This window comes from Macaca nemestrina, chromosome 10, assembly GCF_043159975.1.
Source record: "Macaca nemestrina isolate mMacNem1 chromosome 10, mMacNem.hap1, whole genome shotgun sequence".
NCBI classification, from domain to species: domain Eukaryota; kingdom Metazoa; phylum Chordata; class Mammalia; order Primates; family Cercopithecidae; genus Macaca; species Macaca nemestrina.
Window position 1 is genome coordinate 24,156,100 of NC_092134.1, and position 24,402 is coordinate 24,180,501.

General features: G+C 46.1%; 1 protein-coding gene across 5 annotated transcripts in view; it reads right to left on the minus strand.

The window, feature by feature from the left end:
* The window catches only part of LOC105493456 (acetyl-CoA carboxylase beta), a 166,463-nt gene that overhangs the window by 115,804 nt on the left and 26,257 nt on the right, over positions 1–24,402 (minus strand). Inside the window, exon 1 of one of the 5 annotated variants that reach the window (XM_011761133.3) lies at positions 10,694–10,956. The exons of the other annotated variants lie outside the window; for them this stretch is intronic. Within the exon in view, the coding sequence (XP_011759435.1) occupies positions 10,694–10,740 (47 nt within the window). The 5' untranslated portion in view covers positions 10,741–10,956. Of the gene's footprint in view, positions 1–10,693; positions 10,957–24,402 lie in introns of those variants that run through there. 5 annotated transcript variants of the gene reach the window in all.

The window sequence follows — 24,402 nt, forward strand, 5'->3', positions numbered from 1 at the left end:
ACCATTGCACTTCAGCCTTTCTCCTGCCCTCACATTCAGCCTTACTGCTTGGCTGTGTACGAAATGCTAGGGAGGGTCAGGCGTGGTGGCTCATGCCTGTAATCCTAGCACTTTGGGAGGCTGAGGTGGGTCGATCACTTGAGGTCAGGAGTTTGAGACCAGCCCGGCCAAAATGGTGAACCTCATCTCTACTAAAAATACAAAAGTTAGCCAGGCATGGTGGCGTGCACCTGTAATTCGAGCTACTTGGGAGACTGAGGCAGAAGAATCGCTTGAACCCGTGGGATGGAGGTTGCAGTGGGCTGAGATCACGCCACTGGACTCCAGCCTGGGCGACAGATCGAGACTCTATCCCAAAGAAAAAGAAATTCCAGGAAGGAAAACCTTCTTCAGAGTTTTAGAAGCCTTGTGCCATTGTGTTGTGGCTTCTAGAGGCTGCTAGAACGAGAGTAATTCTGATCCCTGATTCTTTGTAGGTGACCTGTTTTTTCATATCCAGATGCTTATAGGAACGCCCCTCCGTCCCCAGAACTCTACGATTTCACAGTGATGGGTTCAGGTGTGTGTCTGCTTCCACCAATGAGGCTGCACATCTCTCAGGCCCTCTCAATCTGGAAACTCCCATCCTGGGAATTTGTCTTCAAATACTTCTCTGATGGGATGAACATGGTGGCTCACGCCTGTGATCCCTACTTTTGGAGGCTGAAGTGGGAAGATCACTTAAGGTCAGGAGTTAGAGACCAGCTTGGCCAACATGGTGAAACCCCATCTCTACTGAAAATACAAACATTAGCCGGGCATGGTGGTCTGTGTCTGTAATCCCAGCTACTCGGGAGGCTGAAGCAGGAAAATCACTTGAACCCAGTAGGCGGATGTTGTTGTGAGCCAAGATTGCGCCACTGCACTCCAGCCTGGGCAATAGAGCAAGACTCCATCTCAAAAAACAACAACAACGAAAAGAAACAAATACTTCCTTGCTGATGTCCTTACCTCTTTTTTTCTCTATTTTTTCCCGAAGTCCTATATTTGGATGTTGAAATTCCTATACTGGCCTACTGGTTTATGTATTTTTCCCCTCTCCTATTCGCTCTCTTCTTCTACTCACTGGTTGATTTTCTCAGCCTCATCTTCTAAACATTCAGTGGAGTTCTTCATTTCTGCTATCATGTTTTTGATGTCTACGAACTTGTTTTTGGCCTGCAAATGTTCCCTTTGTTATAGCATCCTCTTCCTATGAGTGCAACATCCTGTCTGACCTCAACGAGGATATTAATGAGAGCTTTTTAAGCTTCTCTTCTCCAGTGTAGTTTCTGTTTCTTCCAAGCTTCCTGCGTCTGCTGGTTTGGACCTTGACTCATATATGAGAAACTGGACCTCAGGGCCGGGCGCGGTGGCTCACGCCTGTAATCTCAGCACTTTGGGAGGCCAAGGCAGGTGAATCACCTGAGTTCAGGAGTTCAAGACCAGCCTGGTCAACATGGTGAAACCCCACCTCTACTAAAAATACAAAAAATTAGCCGGGTTTGGTGGTGCGCACCTGTAATCCCCCCTACTCGGGAGGCTGAGGCAGAAGAATTGTTTGAGCCTGGGAGGCGGGGGTTGCAGTGAGCCGCGATGGTGCCAATACACTTCAGCCTGGGCAACAAGAGCAAAACTCTGTCTCAAAAAAAAGAAAAAGAAACTGGACCCAAATGTCAGGGAAGTTTTGGTTCCAACCTTGTGACTATGAGTGAGAACAGAATTTCTAAGACTGTGGTGGACCTGGTTGACCCTGTGCTCAATGCAGGGTGAGGTAGGAGGGGCTGTGTGCTGGGGATCCCCTGAGTCAGTATCTTCAGTGTCTTTCTCTCTCTCTCTTTCTCTCTCTCTCTCTCTCTCTCTCTCTCTCTCGCCAGATTCCCCAGGGAGAAGTTTTCCAGTCTTCTGCCTGGACAGTAAAGGTCAGCCTGGAGCCCCGAGGGGAAGGGGGAAGTTCTAAGCATTCAGCACCTATTCGGACCCTTATCTTCCTATTTGGGATATAGGCCCCATGCCCTCAACTGTGCCTGTCGATCCCCTCTCCCAAGACACTCTATATGTCCCTTTGAACTGCTGCCTTCTGTTGGGGTTGAAGTGGACAGCCCCCGCCACAGGAGACAGGGGAGGGGACCTGGGAGTCTTCCACCCAGTCCTTCTCATTTTGGTACCCTCCTTACCCCTCAGCTCCAGGGGCATCCCTTGCTGCCAGACACCATGCCTTTTGGGGGTTCTATGGTACATATGGCCAGGGGTCCCCAACTTTCCTCACTGCTCCATTAGGACTCAGCCTTAAGCCAGTGACCACTCATTCATCTACTTTCCAGCTTCTAAAAGGTCAATGCTACGCTGGGCATGGTGACTCACGCCTGTAATCCCAGCACTTTGGGAGGCGAAGATGGGCGGATCACTTGAGGGCAAGAGTTTGAGACCAGTCTGGTCAACACGGTGAAACCCCATTCACATTTAAAAAATACAAGTAGCTGGGCATGGTGGCACACGCCTGTAGTCCCAGCTACTGGGAAGGCTAAGGCACAAAAATCACTTGAACCCAGGAGGTGGAGGTTGCAGTGAGCCAAGATCACATCACTGCACTCCAGACTGGGCAACGGAGTGAAACTCTACCTTAAAAAAAAAAGAGAGAAGAACTTTATTTATTTACAAAAAAAGAGATGCAACCCAAGGAACATCATTTACAGACAGACCCCTGATCTGGGGGAAAAAATGCTGAAGTATTAACAGCCGCTACCTCTTTGCTATGTTTTACAAAATGTTCTGCAATGATGTGTTATTTTCAATAAGAATAAAGCTATTTATTTTGTAACAGGAACACCCAAAGCCACAGCCACTCCAGTGCCCCTTTGGCAAAACACTCACTTTCCCATATGTAAAATGGGGATAATAACACATACTTCATTCATAAGTCAATATATAGAAATAAAGGTTAAATAAGGTTCTGAGGATTAAATACATCAAGACCTAGTAAGTAAAAGGCAGTGTTGGTGCAGAGTAAGTGCTATATTACACTCAGTGCAGTGATGCAGAGATGCAGCTGATCTCCTAACCTAACCGGGAAGAGCAGCAGGCCACTCGTCTGCTCAGGCTCCATGAAGCCCAAGGCCTGCTCCCGACCCACCCACTCTCCCCATTCTTTTTTGTATAAATTCAGCGGGTACAGTGTTGTTTTGTTACATGGATATATTATGTAGTGATGAAGTGTGGACTTGTAGTGTAACCATCACTCAAATAGTACACCTTTTGTCTAATAGGTAGTATTTCATCCCACTCTCCTCCCATCCTTCCAAGTCTCCAGTGTCTATTATTCCATACTCTACATCCATGTGGAAACACTATCTTGCTCCCACAGTGAGAATATGTGGTATTTGACTTTCTGACTTATTTCATTTAAGATGATGGCCTCGGCTGGGTGCGGGAGCTCACACCTATAATCCCAGCACTTTGGGAGGCCGAGGTGGGTGGATTGCTTGAGCCCAGGAGTTCGAGACCAGCTTGGGTAACGTGGCAAAATTCCATCTGTACCAAAAAATACAAAAATTAGGCAGTCTCATAATCCAGTCTCAAAAGAAATTAATTTAAAATAAATTAAATAATTAAATAATTAAATAATTTTTAAAAAATAGCTTCCAGTTGCATCCATGTTGCTGCAAAAGACATGTCATTCTTTTTGGGGGCACACTAGTATTCCCTGGTGTGTGTATATATGTGTACATGTATACACATATACATACATATCTATATATACTCACACATAGACACATGTATATATGTACATATATGTACACTTACCCATATGTGTGTATACACATTATATATAATACATAGATACATGTACATATATACATGTGTATATATATACACACACACCATACACACACACAAGAGAATACTACTGAGCCATAAACAAATTTTTATATATATATATATATACACCAAATTTTCTTTAGTCATCTGTTGATGGACACTTAGGTTGATTCCGTATCTTTGCTACTGTGAATAGTGCTGTGAATAGTACAGGTGTCTTTTTGATATATTTATTTATTTATTTTTTTTTTTTTTTGAGACTGAGTCTCACTGTGTCGCCCAGGCTGGAGTGCAGTAGCACGATCTCAGCCCACTGCAACTTCCACCTCCCAGGTTCAAGCAATTTGCCTCCCTCAGCCTCCCGAGCAACTAGGGTTACAGGTGCCCACCACCATGTCCGGCTAATGTTTGTATCTTACATGTCGGCCAGAGTGGTCTTGAACTCCTGACCTCAAGTGATCCACCTGCCTCAGCCTACCAAAGTGCTGGGATTACAGGCGTGAGCCACCACAACTGGACTCCATGCTAATTTTACTTATTGTTTTCAACCAGTCATGTTAAGATCCTCCCAATGAAAAGAAAATCTGACCGAGCAATTTCTTTTCCTTCGTGTACCTACCAAGTAGTGGGATTGCTGGAGAGATTGACAGATCTATTTTTAGTTCCTTGAGAACTCTCCAAACTGCTTTCCACAGAGGTTGTACTAACTGACATTCCCACCCACAGCCGCACCCCTCATTCTGTCCACAACCTTCCCTGACTGGCTGGCTTGATCCTTCAGCTTCAGAAAGTCTGAGACCTCCCATGTCTACACACACAAACATTAAAACTCCAGCAATTTGACCTAAAGCACAACAAAAAAAAACTTCATTTTGTGGCCTAAGGGGAAAAAAAACCATTCTTGGCCACCATGTTGATTTCAAAACTGGTGACAGAGCCCCTCCATCAGGCAGGTCACGAGCCCATTACCGCAGGCTAGGCAAGCGAACACACAAAGCTGCCGGACTGGCCTTGCTTCAGGCCCAATCTCCAGGCAAGTGGCTATTTTAATTCTTTTTGATAAAGCTGGAAGCCAACCAACATTGGCTCTAGAGGGCTGACCTTCAGCCAGCATTTGCTCCCACTGAAGGAGGATCATCCGAAGTGCCATTGTCCAGTGAGAAGTCCTGTCCTTACACAGCTGGGCAAGGGTGAGAGCTGAAATGTTTCAAGGTGACTTTATAAATGACTTGAGGTACAACCAACAGCAGAGGTGTCAGCCAAACACCAAATACAGTCAGCTGCCGGAGCACAAGACCAGGCAGAATAGTATCGGGAATGGAGGAAATAAACATTCTCGGTTGCCCACTATGGACTGGTCACAGGGGGCTTCTCTGTGAATCTCCACAGCCCTGTATGGAGGAGGCTGTCATCTCCAGGTTCACGATGAGGAAACCGAGGTTCAGAGAGGACCATTTACCTCCAGTTACATAGCTGGCAAGTGGCAGAGCCCCGTTCCTAATCCAACTCTAGCTGACCTCAGAATCTAACTTCTAGGCAGAAAGACAGTCTGAGATAAATGGAAGCCCCTCTATTAATTGGACTTTTAAAACATGCATTATACATATGGCCTCCTATATTGCCTCTCAAATAAGAGACAAACATGGATAATGCTGAGTTGTCTTTTGTTTGTTTATTTGTTTTTGAGACAGAGTCTAGCTGTGTCACCCAGGCTGGAGTGAAGTGGCACCATTGCACCTCAATGCAACCTCTGCCTCCCAGATTCAAGCGATTCTCCTGCCTCAGCCTCCCAAGTAGCTGGGACTACAGGTGCCCGCCACCATGCCTGGCTAATTTTTGTATGTTTAGTAGAAACGGGGTTTCACTATGTTGGCCAGGCTGGTCTCGAACTCCTGACCTCAGGTGATCTGCCCACCTTGGCCTCCCAAAGTTCTGGGATTACCGGGGTGAGCCACCACGCCTGGCCCTGAGTTCTTAACTGGGGGAAATTTTGCTCCCCGGGGAGCAATACCTGGAGACACCTTTGGTTGTTACAACTTGGGGGATGTGCTACTGGCATCTAGTGGGTGGAGACCAGGGATGCTGCTCAACACCCTAAAATGCACAGGATAGCCCCCTACAAGGAACTGGACAGCCCCAAGTGTCAAAAGAGCTGCAGTTTAGAAACTCTGGTAGACTGCGACCATCCTCCTAGGCTTTGAAGCTGGAATCTACCGCTTATAACGTGTAATTTTGAGAAAGTTACTTCAATACTCCGTGCCTCAGTTTCCTCACATGATGGAATTAACAGTCTGTCCCTGGGCCTAGCCAAAGTAAACAGCTTGTAACACTTTAGCTACCATGTGCCTCTGCAGCATAGCATTACAGAAGCCCAGGTTGGGCCACCAGGCTAGGGCCCCAGCATTAACCAGACCTTCAATTCCTTCCCCTCTCTCTTCTTCTATAAAATAGAGATGGTAATGGCTACCCGCACTGCTGAGAGCTGATTCTGAGCCAGGCAATGCTGTAATTACGACTACTTCCAAACAAGAAAGCAAGAAAGAACACTGTGTAGCCCAGTAAAGGCTGATATCGTTCAAACAGCACAAAACCACACTCTCCAGAAATGGACCCTTGGAAATTTCTCAAGCCACCTACCCCATCAGTACCCCTGGGATGTCTACCTTGGCTAGGCCAGGGGTGGGTGGGCAAACTAGGACCCATGGGCCAAATCCACTCGGCCACCTGTTTTTGTATCTCCCACAAGCTAAGAGTGGTTTTAACTTTTTAAATTGTTTTTTGTTTTGTTTTGTTTGTTTGTTTGTTTTGAAAGGAAGTCTCGCTCTGTCTCCCAGGCTGGAGTGCAGCAGCACGATCTCAGCTCAGTGCTACTTCCGCCTCCCAGGTTCAAGTGATTCTCCTGCCTCAGCCTCCCGAGTAGCTGGGACTACAGGTGTGCGCCACCATGCTCATTTTTTTGTATTTTTATTAGAGACAGGTTGTAATTTTATTACCATGTTGGCGAGGCTGTTCTTGAACTCCTGATCTCAGGGCGATCCGCCCACCTTGGCCTCCCAAAGAGCTGGGACCACAGGCGTGAGCCACCACACCCAGCCTTAAATTGTTTTTTATAGAGACATGGTGTCCCTCTGTTGCCAGGGCTACAGTACAGTGGCGCAAAAATAGTTCACTGCAGCCTCAAACTCCTGGGCTCAAGTGATCCTCCCACCTCAGCCTCCTGAGTAGCTGGGACTGCAGGTGTGCACCACCATGCCCACCTAATTGTTTTATTTTTGTAGAGACGGGGTTTCATCATGTTTCCCAGACTGGTCTCAAACTCCTCAAGCAACCCTCCTGTCTTGGCCTAAAGTGCTGGGACTATAGACATAAGTCACCGTGCCTAGGCAACATTTTTAAATCATCAAAAAAAAAAAAAAAGAAAAGAAATCAAAAGAATCCTGTTTCGTGACACATAAAAATTATATGAACTTTGAATTTCCCCATCCATAAATAATAACCGATTGAAACACAGCCAGGCCTGTTCCATTACATAACTATGGCTTCTGGTGCAGGAAGCAGCAGAGCTGAGTAGTTATAACAGAGACCACATGGCCACAAAGCCAAAACTATTTACTGTCTGACCGTTTACAACAGCAGTCTGCTGACCCCGGGCTAGGCACGAGTTTTCGACCCTGACATGATGAACTTTATCAGATTCCGATGCTGGGGTCCCACCAGCATCTCTAGTGGGTAGAGGTGGGGTACCCGGCATCTAGATTTTTCAAAATCCCCCCACCAGGAAATTCTAACATGTAGCCAAGAACGAAAACCCCTTATAGGTCTACAGCCAATATTTGCATGCAGGCAGCTGGCCTTTCAGAGCAGAATTGCATGGCAGTGAAATGGGACTCATTAAAAAACAAATTCTGCCTCCTCATCCCCAACTTTATTTCAAGCCCTTCTGCACTCTGATCCACACTCATTTCTCTATTCTCTGAACTGTGACCCCGTTCTCATGCCATGGAAAATCAGTCATCATTTGCGACCTCACCTACTTAGGAGTTCTGGCTTCTTAGATGGCCCAAGCCTTCAGGACAAGATCCCAAATGTCTCCCAACTCCAGAGGGCTCTTTCGTAACTGAACTCTGTGTTACTTATTAGTTTGCATCAATGTTCACGCTGACTCAGGGCAGTACTCAAGATCAGCAACTTCCACACAGAGTCTCAACGAACCAAGAAAGAGCTGGGCATGGTGGTTCATGCCTGTAATCCCAGCACTTTGGGATTTGTGAGGATTGCTTAGCTCAAGAGTTCAAGACCAGCCTGGGAAACATGGTGAAACCCTGTCTCTCTAAAAAATACAAAAGTTAGCTGGGTGTGGTGGCGCATGCCTGCGGTCCCGCTACTTAGAAGGCTGAGGTGGGAGGACTGCTTGAGCCCAGAGGCTGAAGCTGTAATGAGCCGTGATCATGCCACTGTATTCCAGTCTGGGCAACAGAGCAAGACACTGTCTCTAGTAATAATAACAACAACAATAATAATAATAATAATAATGAACTCCAGAGAGGCCTATGAGGGCTAGTCGCTTGGACGGATGGGGAAACTGAAGTTCCAAGGCTTGATGGTACCTGCTCCAGAAGATCACACAGCTTGGTGGCAAAGCTGGATCATCCAAATCCATCTTTTTAGCCACTCTAAGCTAAGAGAGGAACGACGCAGTCCCCCAACAAAGTATGTCCATATTATTATAAATAGGGTGACCCCATGTCCTGGACTTGCTGGGACAATTCCAAATTCCTGTGAGGTTTTTTGTTTGTTTGTTTTTTTCATTAAAGTGGTTTGAGAAAGGGTACAACAGCCTCCACTGAGTGCCCCACAGTGGCATTTTGAAGATGGCATGAGACCACACCTACAAAGTACTGGCACACTTAAAGCACCCCATGAATGGTAGTGGCTATTACTGTTGTACCCATCAGCTTTGAATTGGAGTTACTGAGAAGACATCTGCCTTCCCCAATGGAACCCAAGTTCCTGGAGGGCGGAGGTCATGGTTTCCAAACATTTTTGTGACCCTTCCTGCTACCAGATGCAGGCCTTATGCATGGGAGGTATGCATGAATGTTTATGGACCACGTAAACATATCCTAAGAAAATAAAGGATGGAGGCAGAGATTCAGCTACGAGGGTATTCCTCACTGTGCTGTTGATAATAGCAAAAAAAATAAATAAATAAAAGGAGAAACAGCCTGAATATCCACTATTTATAGGGGATTACTCATACTTTTTTCTAAGAGACAGGGTCTTGCTCTGTTGCCCAGGCTGGAGTGCAGTAGCACAATCATTGCTCACTACAGCCTTGATCTCCCAGGCTCAAGCAATCCTCTTCCCTTAGTCTTTCGAGTAGCTGAAACTACAGACATGCATCACCATCCTCAGCTAATTTTCTTTTTTTTTTTAGTAGAGATGGGGGTCTCATATGTTGCCCAAACTGGTCTCGAACTCCCTAGTTCAAGCAATCCTCCTGCCTTGGCCTCCCAAAGTGCTGGGATTACAGGCATGAGCCACCACACTTGACCACATTTTTTTTCAGAGATGGGGTCTTGCTATGTTGCCCAGGCTAGAGTGCAATGGCTATTCACAGGAACGATCATAGCACACTGCAGCCTCCAACTCCTAGGCAAAAGCATCCTCCCTCCTCAGCCTCCTGAGTATTTGGGACTACAGGCTTGCACCACCCTGCCTGGCCAGGACTATTCATACATTTTAAGGCGCACCCATTTAAAGGAACACTATGGATCCAGTAAAAGTGTGTTGTAGGCAGGGATTGGCAAACATTGTCTGTCAAGGGTCAGAGAGTAAATACTTTAGATCTGGTCAGTCTCTGTCCCACCACTCAAATCCTCCAGTGAGGCACAAAAGCAGCCATAAACTAGGCATAAATAATAAATCAATGAGCTTGGCTGCATTCCAATAAAACTTTATTTGTAGACACTGAAATTTGAATTTCATGTAATTTTCACGTGTCACAAAACAATCTTCTTCTTTTGACTTTTTTTTCAATAACTTAAACATGAAAAAACCATTCTCTGCTTGCAGGCCATAACAAAACAGGCAGCAGGTCATAGTTTGCCAAGCCCTGTGTTAGAAAAATACTTAATGTTGAATGAAAAAGTGAGTTACAGAATGTTCTGCATGATTCAAGTTTATAAGTTAAAACATATCTGCACAGGAAAAAAAAGCTGAAGAACATACAACTGTTAACAAACATCACAGGGGTGGAATTACGGGTGATTTTGTTCCTCTTTTTTGCTTATCTATAATTTTCTGAATTGTCAACCACAGACAATCACTTTGGTAATTTTTTTTAAGTGCAATAAAATGAAGACAAAAAAGAAAAGAAACAAAACCAAGTAGGTAGAGCTACAAAGCACTCAGGTACTGAGATGCCTACGCTAATCTGCTCAGAAAATGACCCTAAATGAGATGCCTGCTCAAGTTCGTGTCGATTCGCCCGGGCTTCAGCTTCAAAAAGACCGCCTTCCACAACCATCAGCCTTCTGGAGGCCAAGGAAAGAAAGCGGGTAAGGGGTGACCCTGTCCATGGGCTGATCTTTAGGTACCTGTGTGCTCCGAAGCACCCTCCTCCAAGCAACGTCATCCCCAAGTCCAGCCTCCTTCCTCCCCTCCCGCCAAGGCCAGCTGGAGTTTCCAAGGCAGGCACCATCTCCCCAGCAGCCAACTCAAGCCCGTGTTTCTTTGGATAGGGGTGGGGGTAAAGGGGGTGGTGCTAAGAGGACATACAGCTTGACTTCAAGGAGAGGGAAGACTGCATAAGTTTGTAAAAGATCATGGTCATTCCAATTGCAGGCTTACTTACTTTACTTCGCGATCAGGGAAACAGACCTTGCACTTGGCAGGACTCATGTTGACCACCCCGCCAGCCAATCCCACCGGGCTCCCGCAGGGGTGCAGAGCATGCACCCCTTAACCGCCTGAAGCCGGCCCGAGGCCCAGGACCCAGCAGGACAGCCAGTTCGCGACCCGGAGGCCGAGATGCGGTCCTAGAGCGCCGCGGGCGGAGTTCTGCTGCAGCCGGCGGGCACCCAACTTCGCGCTGCGCTTGCTCCATCCCGAAATGCGCCGTGCGCGCCAGAGTCCCGGGCCTACGCGCCCGCCCAGGCCCCGCCCCCACACCGACCCCGCCCCAGGAAGGCCCCTCCTTCCGGACAGAGCCCCGCCCCCGGGCCGGCCTATCTCCGACCAGCCGCTGACCTTGGGCAGCCTAAGTGAGCTGCGGAGATATTTTTTTTTAAAGTCTCTCTTCTGCTTTGCTCCCCAGCTCCTCGACTGCAGAAGAGTTCTAGGGTGGCACACCCCTACATATTGGCGGCAATTGATATGCTTGAATACACACACGATAGGGAAGCGGTGGAAAATATGGGAAATTTAAAATGTGAGTCAGAGGTCGCCACTGTGCCCGTTTAAAGTCCCTGTTGTCAAGTCGACTTTTATTTTCCAAATTCCTGGTTTCTCTCATCTTTTCACCTCCACTCCCAGGGACAGGTGGCCGCGCGATCACCCAGTGTGCTTCTAGCACGCAGTTTCCACCACTTGGGTCCGCTACTAAAGCGAGTGCCTCCAGGACAGGGAAGACCCCAGCAGCCCGGTGGCGAAATAAACTGGTAAAACTAACATTTACTAAGTGCTCCTTTGTTCCTCTGTGTCACTTAATCCTCATGGCAATCTTATTGTTTTTATCCCCATAATACAGATAAGGAAACTGAGGCCCAGAGATGCATGTTATCTGAAGTGCCAGAGCCCAGGGTCTTCAACTCAAACTGATTCCAGTTAGAATAAATGAATGAGGCCGGGCCTGGTAGCTCATGCCTGTAATCCCAGAACTTTGGGAGGCTGAGGCAGGCAGATTACTTGAGGTCAGGAGTTTCAGACCAGCCTGGCCAACATGGTGACACCCTGTCTCTACTAATAATACAAACATTAGCCGGGCATGGTGGTGCACACCTGTAGTCCCAGCTACTCAAGAGGCTGAGGAGAATCACTTAAACCCAGGAGGCGGAGGTTGAAGTGAGCCCAGATGGCGGTACTGCATTCCAGCCTGCGTGACAGAGTGAGACTCCATCTCAAAAAATAAAAAATAAACGAATGAATGCTTCTTCAAGTAATATTATAATAAATACAAAGAACCAAAACACTACTTAGAAGTCATCGCAATAATAATAAAGGTAGCCTACTTTCATAGCAAACAAACCAAAAATAATGTAAATGCCGGCCAGTAAATTCTCTTCCGGGTAATCACTCTGTGGTTCTCCCAGTGTACACGTTAATTAAATTTGTGCGCCTTTTCTCCAACTAATCTGCCTTTTACAAGTTAATTTTTCAGTGAAACTTCAGAGGGCAAAGCAGAAGTTTTTCCCTTGGTCCATACAATCATTATGCATTCTATGCATGTAACAAAATTTTACATGTATCCTATAAATGTGTAAAAATATAATGTATCAGAATTATGAAAACAGGCCGGGCACGGTGGCTCATGCCTGTAATCCAAGCACTTTGGGAGGCCGAGGTGGGCAGATCACTTGAGGTCAGGAGTTCAAGACCAGCTTGGCCAATATGGTGAAACTCCATCTCTACTAAAACTACAAAAATTAGCTGGGTGTGGTGGCAAGGTGGCCTGAACTCCCAGCTACTCCGGAGGCTGCGGCAGGAGAATCACCTGAACCCAAGAGGCAGAGGTTTCAGTGAGCTGAGATCAGGCCACTGCATTCCAGCCTCGGCAACATTGCAAGACTGTCTCAAAACAAACACACAAACAAAAACATAAGAACAAATTTTAAAATACAATTAAATTCACTTCACAGGCAGGCCATGTGCAGTGGCTCATGCCTATAATCCCAGCACTTTGGGAGGCCAAGGCAGGCAGATCACTTGACGCCAGCAGTTCAAGACCAACCTGGCCGACCTAGTGAAACCCCATCTCTACTAAAAATATAAAAATTAGCCTCCAAGGTGATATATACCTATAATTCCAGCTACTCAGGAGGCTGAGGCGGGAGGATTACCTGAGCCCAGGTAGCCAAGGCTGCAGTGAGCCATGATCTCGCTGCACTCCAGCCTGGGCAATAGAGTGAGACCCTTTCTCAAAAGAAAAGAAAAGAAAAGAAAAGGCACAGGCAGGGCCACACTTCCAGGGGGTACCAAGTACTTGGCCAGAACATAAACACCCTTGGCCCTTGTTTAAGCAGCCATGCCTGACAGCAGTGGATAGCTACGCTCTAACCATATATTAAATAACATTTCAACAACAGGTTTAAGAAAAAAAAAAACAGATAAACAAAATTCTCAGTTCTTCAAGTTTCTGGGAAGGTGTTCACAGCCTTGTTTTCACCTCCTCCAAAAAAGTAACCCACTATATCCCGATTTTTAGAGTTTCAAACCAAAACCAACAAGTGTTTGCCCCCCTAATGTCCCCAGTGTAAATGTAACCACCTCAAAATAGGGAAAGCAATGAAAATCAAGAAATGAAGCTATTTCAAAATACCCCAACCCTACCCAAAGTCAGTTAGGATCATGCAGAAGAGAACGGCTTGCCAGCATACTTGTATTGCTCTAGATTTTTATTCTCTATTGCAAAAACCCCGACACAACTTAAACACTGTATAGATATTCTTACTTCTCTGCTAATACAGCCTGAAAGACAGCCTCACGCATCTCACTATGACCCAGGGTCTCAAATAAGGGATTTCACTTAGATGGGTGGGCTCGTCATTTCATCATAGTGATCATGACCTTGCATTTTTCTCTAATTGCATTATTAGGGAATAGAAGATGGAAAGAAATGAATAATATTCAGTTGGTACAAAACTAATTGCAGTTTCTGCCATCCATTAAAAGGGATTGCGAAAGCCACGATTACTTTTGCACCAACCTAATATCCACCTCGAAGCACACCACCACCTTTATACAAACATCCGTAGTTGTGCTTTTTGATGAAACAGTTCAAGCATGGCAGTAGTTGCTGTCTCATGCATTAAGCCCTTCCTCTCAGACTTCCTAGAGGCTCAATTTTACTTGCGGGTATTGCAGAGGGAAAACCCAGGTCAATGAACAATACACACACAAAATCAACAAGAAAATCCGTATGCACATGACCAGCAGCATGGTGGAAAGACCGTGCCATCCATGGGCTTGAATTTATCCTTCCCCTCACGGATGGCCTTAAGTAAATCCCTTCTCTCCACTTCCTCATCTATAAAATTATCCACATATAATTTGCCTTCATTTTTGCAGAAAAGCAAAATGAAATAATCCCTTTCAATATATGGGTGGGGGGACTGTTACATTAAGTATAGACCAGAAGTGAATGATTTTTCTAAAAAAGGGCAGTGATGCTTAAGGGGGAGAGGAATGTATGAATGGTTAGTTGCTCTGTACCTTGTATTAACTTAATACAAGAACAACTCAAAGACAGGGATCCTCTTTCCCCCAAGCTCCTAGAAAACATTTTAGGAGGCCGGGCGCAGTGGCTCACGCCTGTAATCCCAGCCCTTTGGGAGGCCAAGGAGGGCAGATCACGAGGTCAGGAGTTCAAGACCAGCCTGGACAACATGGTGAAACCCTGTCTGTATTAAAAATACAAAAATTAGCTGGGCATGGTGGTGCGTGCCTATAATCCCAGCTACTCAGGAGGCTGAGGCAGGAGAATTGCTTGAACCGGGATCCACGAGGCGGAGGTTGCAGTGAACTGAGATTGCGTCACTGTACTCCAGCCTGAGCTACAGAGCGAAACTCCATCTCAAAAAAAAAAAAAAAAAAGAAAAAGAAAAGAAAAAGAAAACATTTTAGGAGCTAAAGAGACTTGAAAAGAGAGTTTCTGCCAGCCCCTTCCTAAGTCAATAAATGAATAAATTAAACATTATGGAAAGATCCTTGGCATTTTACTCAGGGGCACATAAAAATATTTATAGACAATTTAGTTTCCTGACTTGCTCCCAGCTTGGAGCTGATAAGAGGTGTGGGCTGGGATGACGAACAAGCAGCTGGGAGGCTGCACTGCAAGCCCACCCAGTCTGCTATCTGGGAAAGTGGAGATGCCAGGTCCCTGGTGTCCGCTCCCTTTCCTGGTATTCCTTCACCTACCTTCGCCTGCAGGCCCCGCTCTGCATGTCCAGACCCCACAGAGCGTCATTCGCCTTCCTGGGATCCGAGGTCTGCCTTGCTAAACTGTTCTTACTTCAGTGATCCCAACATGGTTGTAAACGGTGGCAGGAAGGGACGCTTCAGCACTCATCTGCTGTTTTGGACTTTATCCTTTTATCGGGACACTTTACCTGCCTTTTCAATCCTCTTCCTCCTCCGTGGACACAGGTTACTACACCTTCAAGGTGTAAGCCCAGCCAGGGCTTGGGAATAACCATGAGCACAGGCAAGAACTTTGGAGGAAGCCCACCCAACTAATGGCTACTGAACCACCTCTGGGCCATCCACCCCCAGCACTTGCTCCCACTCGATCTCAACAATCTTCTACGATAGGCATTAGTATTATCCTGCCTCAACAGAGCAGGAAATTGCAGCTCAGAGAGGTAATAGGAGAGCTCTGAATCCAGACCTAATTGTGGGTCCTGGGCCCTTATGCTGTGCAGTGGATCTAATGACCATGATTGCACCATGGGTGCTGCTTTGAGTGTTGTGCTCACGGCAAGTCAATAAAGCCTGATCCCAACCCTGTGAGGGAGGTAACACTATGACTTCATTTTAGAGGAAACGGAGGCACAGAAAGTCACAGAACTTCCCCCAAGTCACATGATGGCTAGGTGGAGAAGCCAGCATACCAGCCTCCAGCCTCAGCCACCAGCATGTTGTGCTCTTAACTACTCCACAACTCTCTGTAAAAATGGTGGGGAATGCCCTGGCCTGTGGGCTCTCAGACCCCTTGCCCTGGCCTCCCTAAGGACAGAGGCTATATCTCACCATCTTTGCATCTGCAGTGCCAACTGAGTGCCTGGCACCCAGCAGGGTCGCAATAACTGCTCCTGGGCCAACAAATGGATGGGACAAACCTTGGCTTCCCCACCCACCATTTCATCCCTTAGTGTGTCCTCTCTCTTGCCTAGAACCCAGACCACCTGCGGTCATTTACCAGGGAGAAAATGGTTCTAAATTAACAATTTTTTTTAAGAGAGATAGGGTCTTGCTCCTTTGCTCAGGCTGGGGTACATTGGCACAATCATAGCCCACTGAAGCCTCGAACTCCTGGGCTCAAACGATCCTCCTGCTTCAGCCTGCCTGAAATTAACAAACTTTTCCCCCATTTTCCAGCTACTCTCCTTCTCTATCTCCCAGCCTCCTCCCTGCTGTCCATTCCTCCACATATAAAGGAACAAAGCCACCAACTGTTAGAGCCACAAAGAACCTCAGAGTGTCCAGTCTGGCCCCTGAGAAGGTAGATGATGTCCTCAAGCTCATACAACTTAAAGGTTGTCCATAAACTATCAATCTCCCAACCCTTCCCACTAATAGAAAGAACAAGTTAGGAGGAGGCCAGAAGTGCCCATCCTGGAACCCAAGCCTCTTGCCCCCTGGGGGAAGGTTAGGCAGTGACACTAATACCGGCAGTTGGTTGACTGATTTCACATCCACATCTAACGAGGGTCTGGGTTCAAATGGTGCTCTGGGCCTCTGATTATCTTGCTGGGAGGCCTGGAATCTCTCTGGGCTTCAGCTTCCTTTCTAGGAAGTGAGATGATTGGTTTACTCTTTCCCACAATTTTTATACTGTTTTATTATTATTGTTAAAATGCATTATAAAATGATATTTAGAGCAGAAAGTTAGAAAATACGGAAGAAAATTTAAATCACTCATAATCATACCACATAAACATGATTATTTACTATTTGGAGACACTCTTTACAGTCTCTCTAAGACACACACATACAAACACATACATATACACACACATACACACATTTATTAGGCACATTTACTAAGCAGAAGCATTTTTCGTGCTTACTATATGCCAGGAACTGTTCTAAGCATGTTATATATAGTCCATAATCCCTTATCTGAAATTCCCAGGCCTGAAGTGCTTTGGAACTTGGAAATTATTGTTTTTAGGAAAGTAAAACTTTCTGTTTCACATCATCATATTAATATTTCAGCAGCAGAATAAGATAAATACTGACTATAAATAACTTCACATCAATTCAGGACAGGTTTTGCTGCCAAATGAGTTCACCACTAATTTATGAACTTCAGTTTCATAGCTTTAAGTTTCAGGATTCCAGCTGCAATCTCAGCAATCCTGAACCTGTCCCATTCCATTCAGTCCACATGTGCACCCCATAGGGTCATACTAAGTAGGGGTACAAGCTAGGAAGAGGTGGCTTTGAACCTGAGTGTCTTATCATAGGCCCACTATGCACTAACCGCATGCTGTTTGTCCAACAAAATGGGATCACACGGAATAGGGGGTTCTTGTAACCATGCTCATTTCAGAGCATGTAAGCAGCGATTTTGCCACATCATGTAATGTTCTCATTAGCGCTGTTTCTAAGTGTTGCATAGGAATTCCAACCCTTGGGGACTGTTTCCAAGTCGAAGGAAAGGCCAAGTTCTAATCCCCGCCCTGAGATGAACCCAAAGGGAAAGAGATGGGAGGAGAGATCTTAACGCACAGCACGAGGTCATTGGATCCATATTCTCAGCCAGCCCTTGCCAGCTGGGAGAAAGGACAGAAAGGCTGAGTTTGCATGATCCTATCAGAGACAGAAGAAAAATTTAAAATTGGAGTTTCACCCCAGAACTAGTCTCCAAAGTCACAAGATACATGCAGAAAGAATTTTATGAAAACAAAAATTTACTGCTGCTAAAGAGCAACAACTATAAAATGCCTATTCACCTGTTAATTAATTCATTCATCATTCATTCATTCATCCGTTCATTCATTCATTCCTTCATCCATGCCCACACTCATTCATCACGTGTTTCGCATTCCCCTGTAATGCAGAATTCTGTCTTTGGCAAGCTTGTTGCAGCTCATTTCATTCATGTAGTTAGCAGATATTCACAGCCTACCATGAGCCAGCACCAGCCTAGGCAGTGGGGAAAAACAGAGACCACTATAAATATGGCCCTGCCTTCAAGGAACTTGCTTTCCAGGGTAGGGAGACAGGTAATAACCAAGTAGATCATAAAAAAAAATAAAAGACGTAATCTTTTAGGAGCTGATTGTGGAGGCTCACACCTGTAATCCCAGCACTTTGGGAGGCTGAGGTGGGTGGATTGCTTGAGCTCAGGAGTTCAAGACCAGCCTAGTCAACATGGTGAAACCCAGTCTTGACTAAAAATACGTTAAAACAAACAAACAAACAAACTATAGATATATATATAATATATATATATAGCCAGACATGGTGACGCACGCCTGTAGTCCCAGCTTCTCAGGAGGCTAATGTGGGAGGATTGCTTGAGCCTGTGGGGTGGAGGTTGCAGTGAGCTGAGATTGCACCACAGCACTCCAGGCTGGGTGACAGAGTGAGACTGTGTCAAAACAAACAAACAAAAAGGACATAATCTCAAGAAATAATTAAATGTTGCAAAGACAACTAATCAGAGTGATTGATAAAGATACAGAAGGTGGTTGGGGGGTAGATATTTTAAATGTGAGAAGGGGACAGGAAAGGCCCTTTGAGGAAGTGACTGATCGGCAAAGAGCTAGCAGTAGAGGCAGGACTGGCTACAGAATTTGCAGGACCCAGTGCAAAATGAAAACACAGAGCCCCTTGTTGAAAAAATATTGTGAATTTGGGGCTGGGTACAGTGGCTTATGCCTGTAATCCCAGTACTTTGGGAGACCGAGGTGGGCAGATTGCTTGAGCTCACAAGTTTCTGACCAGCCTGAGCAAAATGGCAAAACCTCATCTTTACCAAAAATTAAAAAATTAGCCAGCTGTGGTAGCACGTGCCTGTAGTCCTCGCTACTCGGGAGGCTGAGATGGAAGGATTACTTGAGCCCAGGAAGTCAAGGCTACAGTGAGCCATGACCATGCTACTGCACTCCAGCCGGGGTATCAGAGCAAGATCATGTTTAAAAAAACAAAACAAAAAAGAATCTCAAGACGACGACAACAGAGCATCAAAACATGCGCGGGGTTCCTTGAAGCACAGGGCATGCCTGTGAAGTTAGCCCTGGTGGGAGGTCTGGGTTCAGGGGTTGGGAGAAAGAGAGTGTTTCAGTTCAGAGGGAACAGCCAGTGCAAAGCCCCAGAACGAGAACACAATTGTGAGAACTTTGGGATGCTATGGGCACCACAGGAAGGAGAAGGCCCCTTGAAGACTACTTCAGAAAGAGCTTCCTCCCAAACCACAGACTTGACACGAGCATTTTCCATCCGTGCCCTGCCAGTCTCTCAGCTACTGGCCTGGCAGGAAGAGGCGAATATAGGAGGTGGCCTTCCAGGGCAGAGCAGCAGTGAAGTGACTGCCGAAGGAAACTGCAGAGGGCAGAAGCAGATCCACAAATACAAGTCACTTCTTCACTGTGGCTTCCACGTGAGTCAGAACCCTTGAATAGATACCCCTGGCTTCTTCTCCCAGGCCTTAGTTGTTTGTCTTGGAAATGGGGCAAGGATTGGATCCTGTCTGGACTAGCTTAAACCTCTAGCCCCTGCTTCCATTTTGCAGAAACAGGACCTCAAACGGTAAGAAGATTTGCCAGAGGATACAGATTATTTAGCAACTTATCAAGAAAAATAATGATTTTTCTTTTTTTCAAATTTTTCTTTTTCTCACTCTGTCGCCCAGACTGGAGTGCAGTGGCGCAGTCTCGGCTCACTGCAACCTCTGCCTCCCAGGTTCAAGCGATTCTCCTACCTCAGCCTCCTGAACAGTTGGGATTACAGGCACCCTCCACCATGCCCAGCTAATTTTTGTATTTTTTTTTTTTTTTAGTAGCGATGGGGTTTCACCATGTTGGCCAGGCTGGTCTCAAACTCCTGACCTTGTGATCCGCCTGCCTCGGCCTCCCAAAGTGCTGGGATTATAGGCGTGACCCGCTGTGCCTGGCCTCAAGAAAAATAATAACTTTTTTTTTCAGGAGGAGCTTCCTGGATTCAACTAACAGGGATTCTTGTTCACCATATTGGCCTTTTTGGGTCAGGCTTCATTTCTTCAATGCTCCAGCTGGTTATATGCAGCTGGCTGGCTGGCCTGCACACACCACCCTTAAACAGAATTTATGCTTGTTCTCACTTGTAAGTGGAGCTAAATAAAGTGTACACACGGACATAAAGAATGGAATAATAGATACTGGAGATTCGGAAAGGTGGCATGGTGGAAGGGGGTGAAGAATGAGAAATTACCTAATAGATACAATGTACACTATGCAAGCAATGGCTACAGTAAAAGCCCAGGCTTCACCACTGGGAAATACATCCAAGTAACAAGACTGCACTTGTAACTCCCAAATCTAAAAAATTAAAACAAAATTTTAATGTATGGGAGGCCATGGTTTTGAACTGAGCTCCTGTGCTCAGTCCCAATAGACCAAATCAAAATGAATCACTCCTGGCCAGCTGCCTCGTAATCATTCTGAACTTTGAAACTGACCAGTTTTCTAAAAAACAGGAGATTCATAGCAACCAATCAGAAGGGGTCCAGTTTACCTGAGCCAACATAAGAAAGTTGCATTTGTTTTAACCCTATAAGGAAAGTCACTTTGAAACTATGAAGTGGGCTGGGCGCAGTGACTCATACCTGTAATCCCAGCACTTTGGGCGGCCTAGACGGGTGGATCACGAGGTCAGGAGATGGAGACCAGCCTGATCAAGATGGTGAAACACCATCTCTACTAAAAATACAAAAAATTAGCTGGGCATGGTGGCGGGCTCCTGTAGTCCCAGATACTCAAGAGGCTGAGGCAGAAGAATCGCTTGAACCCGGGAGGCGGAGGTTGCAGTGAGCCGAGATCACGCCATTGCACTCCAGCCTCCAGCCTGGGTGACAGAGCAAGACTCTGTCTCAAAAAAAAGAAAGAAAGAAAAAGAAAACACTATGAAGCTCCTCTTTGTCAAAACAAACAAACAAGAGAAAGCCTTGTTTCTGCTTTCTTCAGCCCTGTGCTGTCTATAAAGCCAAGCTCCTCTCTGCTCAGCTCTTCGGAACAGCCATTCTATTTTACAGAACGAGGTGCTGCATGATTCTAGAATTGTAAATAAAAGCCAATTCGAGTTTTCAACTAAATTTGCTGTGATTATGTCTTTTGACACCACCTTCCACGGCCCATACCTAAAACTGCTTGGGTGTTGACCTGTGGACGCCAGGGTCAACAATCTGGTGTGCCAAAGATGACAAAATCCAAAGCCAAAAGCTCTGCAAGATAACAGAATGTTCAGCCTCATTTTATTTTATTTATTTATTTATTTATTTATTTGAGACAGAGTCTCACTCTGTTGCCCAAGCTGGAGTGCAGTGGCGTGATCTCAGCTCACTGCAACCTCTGCCTCCTGAGTTCAGACAATTCTCCCACCTCAGCCTCCCGAGTAGCTGGGAGTACAGGCGTGCACCACCATGCCTGGCTAATTTTTTGTAGTTTAATAGAAATGGGGTTTCACCATGTTGCCCAGGCTGGTCTCAAACTCCTGAGCTCAGGTAATCCACCCACCTCAGCCTCCCAAAGTGCTAGGATTACAGGCATGAGCCACCTCACGTGGCCTCATTTTAATTTTAATTTTAATTTTTATTTTTGTAGAGACAGGGTCTCATTATGTTCCCCAGGCTGCTCTCAAACTTCTGGGCTCAAGGGATCCTCCCACCTCAGTCTTCCCAAATGCGTGAGTCACCACGCCGGGCCTCAGCCTCATTTTGATACATGTTGTTTCCAACAGGCTGGAACACCCAGGTTTTGACATAATTTTTTCATCCAGCCAAACAGCAGAGGCAGCAGGCAGCAGCACACATGTCTAAGGCTTGACTCCCTGAAGATTCTTTGATGTGGGATTCTCACAATAGTTCATTAGAAACAACAAACACACGTGGGTCTCCTCTGTCAGAGGCCCCTGATTCTGGGGCTGGGAATGTTCCTCGAGGAAATGCCAGTGTCTCAGGAGGTGCCAGCAGAACCACCCACATTGCCCCTGGGTGCTAAAATTCTCAATTCTCAACTCTGAAAATGCTCACAGACTGGGGACAAAAGAACTAACTGTAAGTCAGTGAGCTTTAGGGCCACAGGTCACACCTCAGGAGCCTGGTGCAGCCTCCTCATTCATTTTTTTTAATTTTTAATTTTTTTTTTTTTGAGATAGGGTCTATCTCTGTCACCAAGGCTGGAGTGCAGTGGCGCAGTCTTGGCTCACTGCAACCTCTGCCTCCTCAGCTTAAGTGATTCTCCCACCTCAGCCTCCCTAGTAGCTGGGACTATAGGTGCACACCATCACAACTGGCTAATTTTTATATTTTTTTGTAGAGATGGGGTTTTGCCATGTTGCCCAAGCTGTTCTTGAACTCCTGAGCTCAAGTGATCCACCTGCCTCAGCCATCCAAAGTGCTGGAATTACAGGTGTGAGCCACCAGGCCTCCTCATTCTAAAGATGAGAAATTGGAGGCTCAGAGAGGGGAAGGGACTCACCCAAGTTCATGCAGCACGTCGCTCCTCCCTGCACCATATCATAGCCCTTTGAATCGCCCACCATCCTACAGTGTCATTCAGCTCCACATTCACTGCCTCTCCAACATCCCTCTGTCCCTCCTGACAGCTGTTTGCTGGGACAAAGTAAGGGTAAAAGACTTATCTCCAATGCTAGGTTTCTATGCCATGAAGACATGAGGGCAGGAAATTCACTCAACATTTTGGTTTCGTTTTCCCTATGAAAGATAGTTAAGTAGGCTAGACACAGTGGCTCACGCCTGTAATCCCAGCACTTTGGGAGGCCAAGGTGGGTGGATCACTTGAGGTCAGGAGTTCAAGACCAGACTGGCCAACATGGTGAAAGCCTGTCTCTACTAAAAATACAAAAATTAGCCAGGCGTGGTGGCAGGTGCCTGTAATCCCAGCTACTTGGGAGGCTGAAGCAGGAGAATTGCTTGAACCCGGGAGGCAGAGGTTGCTGTGAGCCAAGATCGCACCACTGCGCTCCAGCCTGGGCGACACAGTGAGACTCTGTCTAAAAAAAAAAAAAAGAAGAAGAAGAAAGGGAGAAAGAGAGATCTTTCCTCTTTATAAAGGTACCAGCTCAGAAAAGCCGTGGTTTCAGCTCAAACCAGTAAAGACCCCTCAAAATGGTGGCAGAAAGACAGTGGGTGGAAAGGTGGGAGACTTGCCCCCCTTTCTATTTATAAACTACCAAATATGGATGCTTTATTCTCTTTCCAAGTACCCGAGAAATATAAGTTCATTTAATCTTCACAACGATTTTGGCATCCAAGACTCAGAAAATAGTAATAATAATAATCATGTTATAAGTTTGTTGGTTTGATACATTCTTCTTTGTTTTTTTGTTTTGAGACAGGGTCTTGCTCTGTTGCCCAGGCTGGAGTGCAGTGGTACAATCATAGCTCACTGTAACTGCAAACTTCTGGGCTCAAGTGACTCTCCCGCTTCAGCCTCTCAAGTAGCTGGAACTATAAGTATGCACCACGATGTGTGGCAAATTCTGAATTTTTTTTTTTTTTAGAGATGGGGTCTCACTATGTTGCCCAGGCTGGTCTTGAACTCCTGGCCTCAAGCGATCCTCCTGCTTCATCCTCCCAAGGTGCTGGAATTACAGGTGTGAGCCACCATGCCTGCCTACATTATCCCATTTAATCCCTTCCACATTATCCCATTTAATCCCTTCCACATTTTACAGAGGTACGGCGGCCTGGAGAGGTGAAGGGTCATGCCCAAGGTCACACAGTAGGGGGTGGCAGAGCCAAAGGTTGCACCCCACTCCAGCTGACGCCACAGGCTGTGCTCTTCGTACTAGATTCTGAGACTTTCTCTTCCCTTAACCCTTCTAGAAACTCAAACACTTCCCCTGAAAAGTGTCAGTATATGGAATACTTTCCTCTTCCTTTTTCTCTGTCTTCTACTTCTAGCTACCAGGGTTAAAATCAAGCTCACTGCCTACATGGACACGCACGGAAGACCACCTCTAGATTTTTCTAATTTGGGAGGAGACAGCACAGGAGATGTTTAAAAGAATAGCCAATAAAACTTCACTCCAGAGGAACAAAACACACTGGAAGGAAGAAATAAGACAATGAGAACAGAGGTTTCCCTCTGGCTGGTGAAGTTTTGGTTGGTGGCTCTTTTCTTCTCTCTGTTCTCCTGCATTTCCCAAATTTTCTACCTGGAAGTGCTGTATTCCATTTGTAATTTGGGGGTGGCAGAGAAGGTAGATAACAACAACATCAACAACAAAGCCACTGACTGCAGCCACTGGGATAGTCCCACCTGGCATGAACCTACAGGCATTCATTTCCAACAATCAAATTGATGGAGACCTTCAGAGTGTTTGAGTTTCTGCTTTTCAGGCATCACTGGAGGAAGGATGGTTTTTCAGTTGTCAGTTACCTGCTGAATGAATGAATGA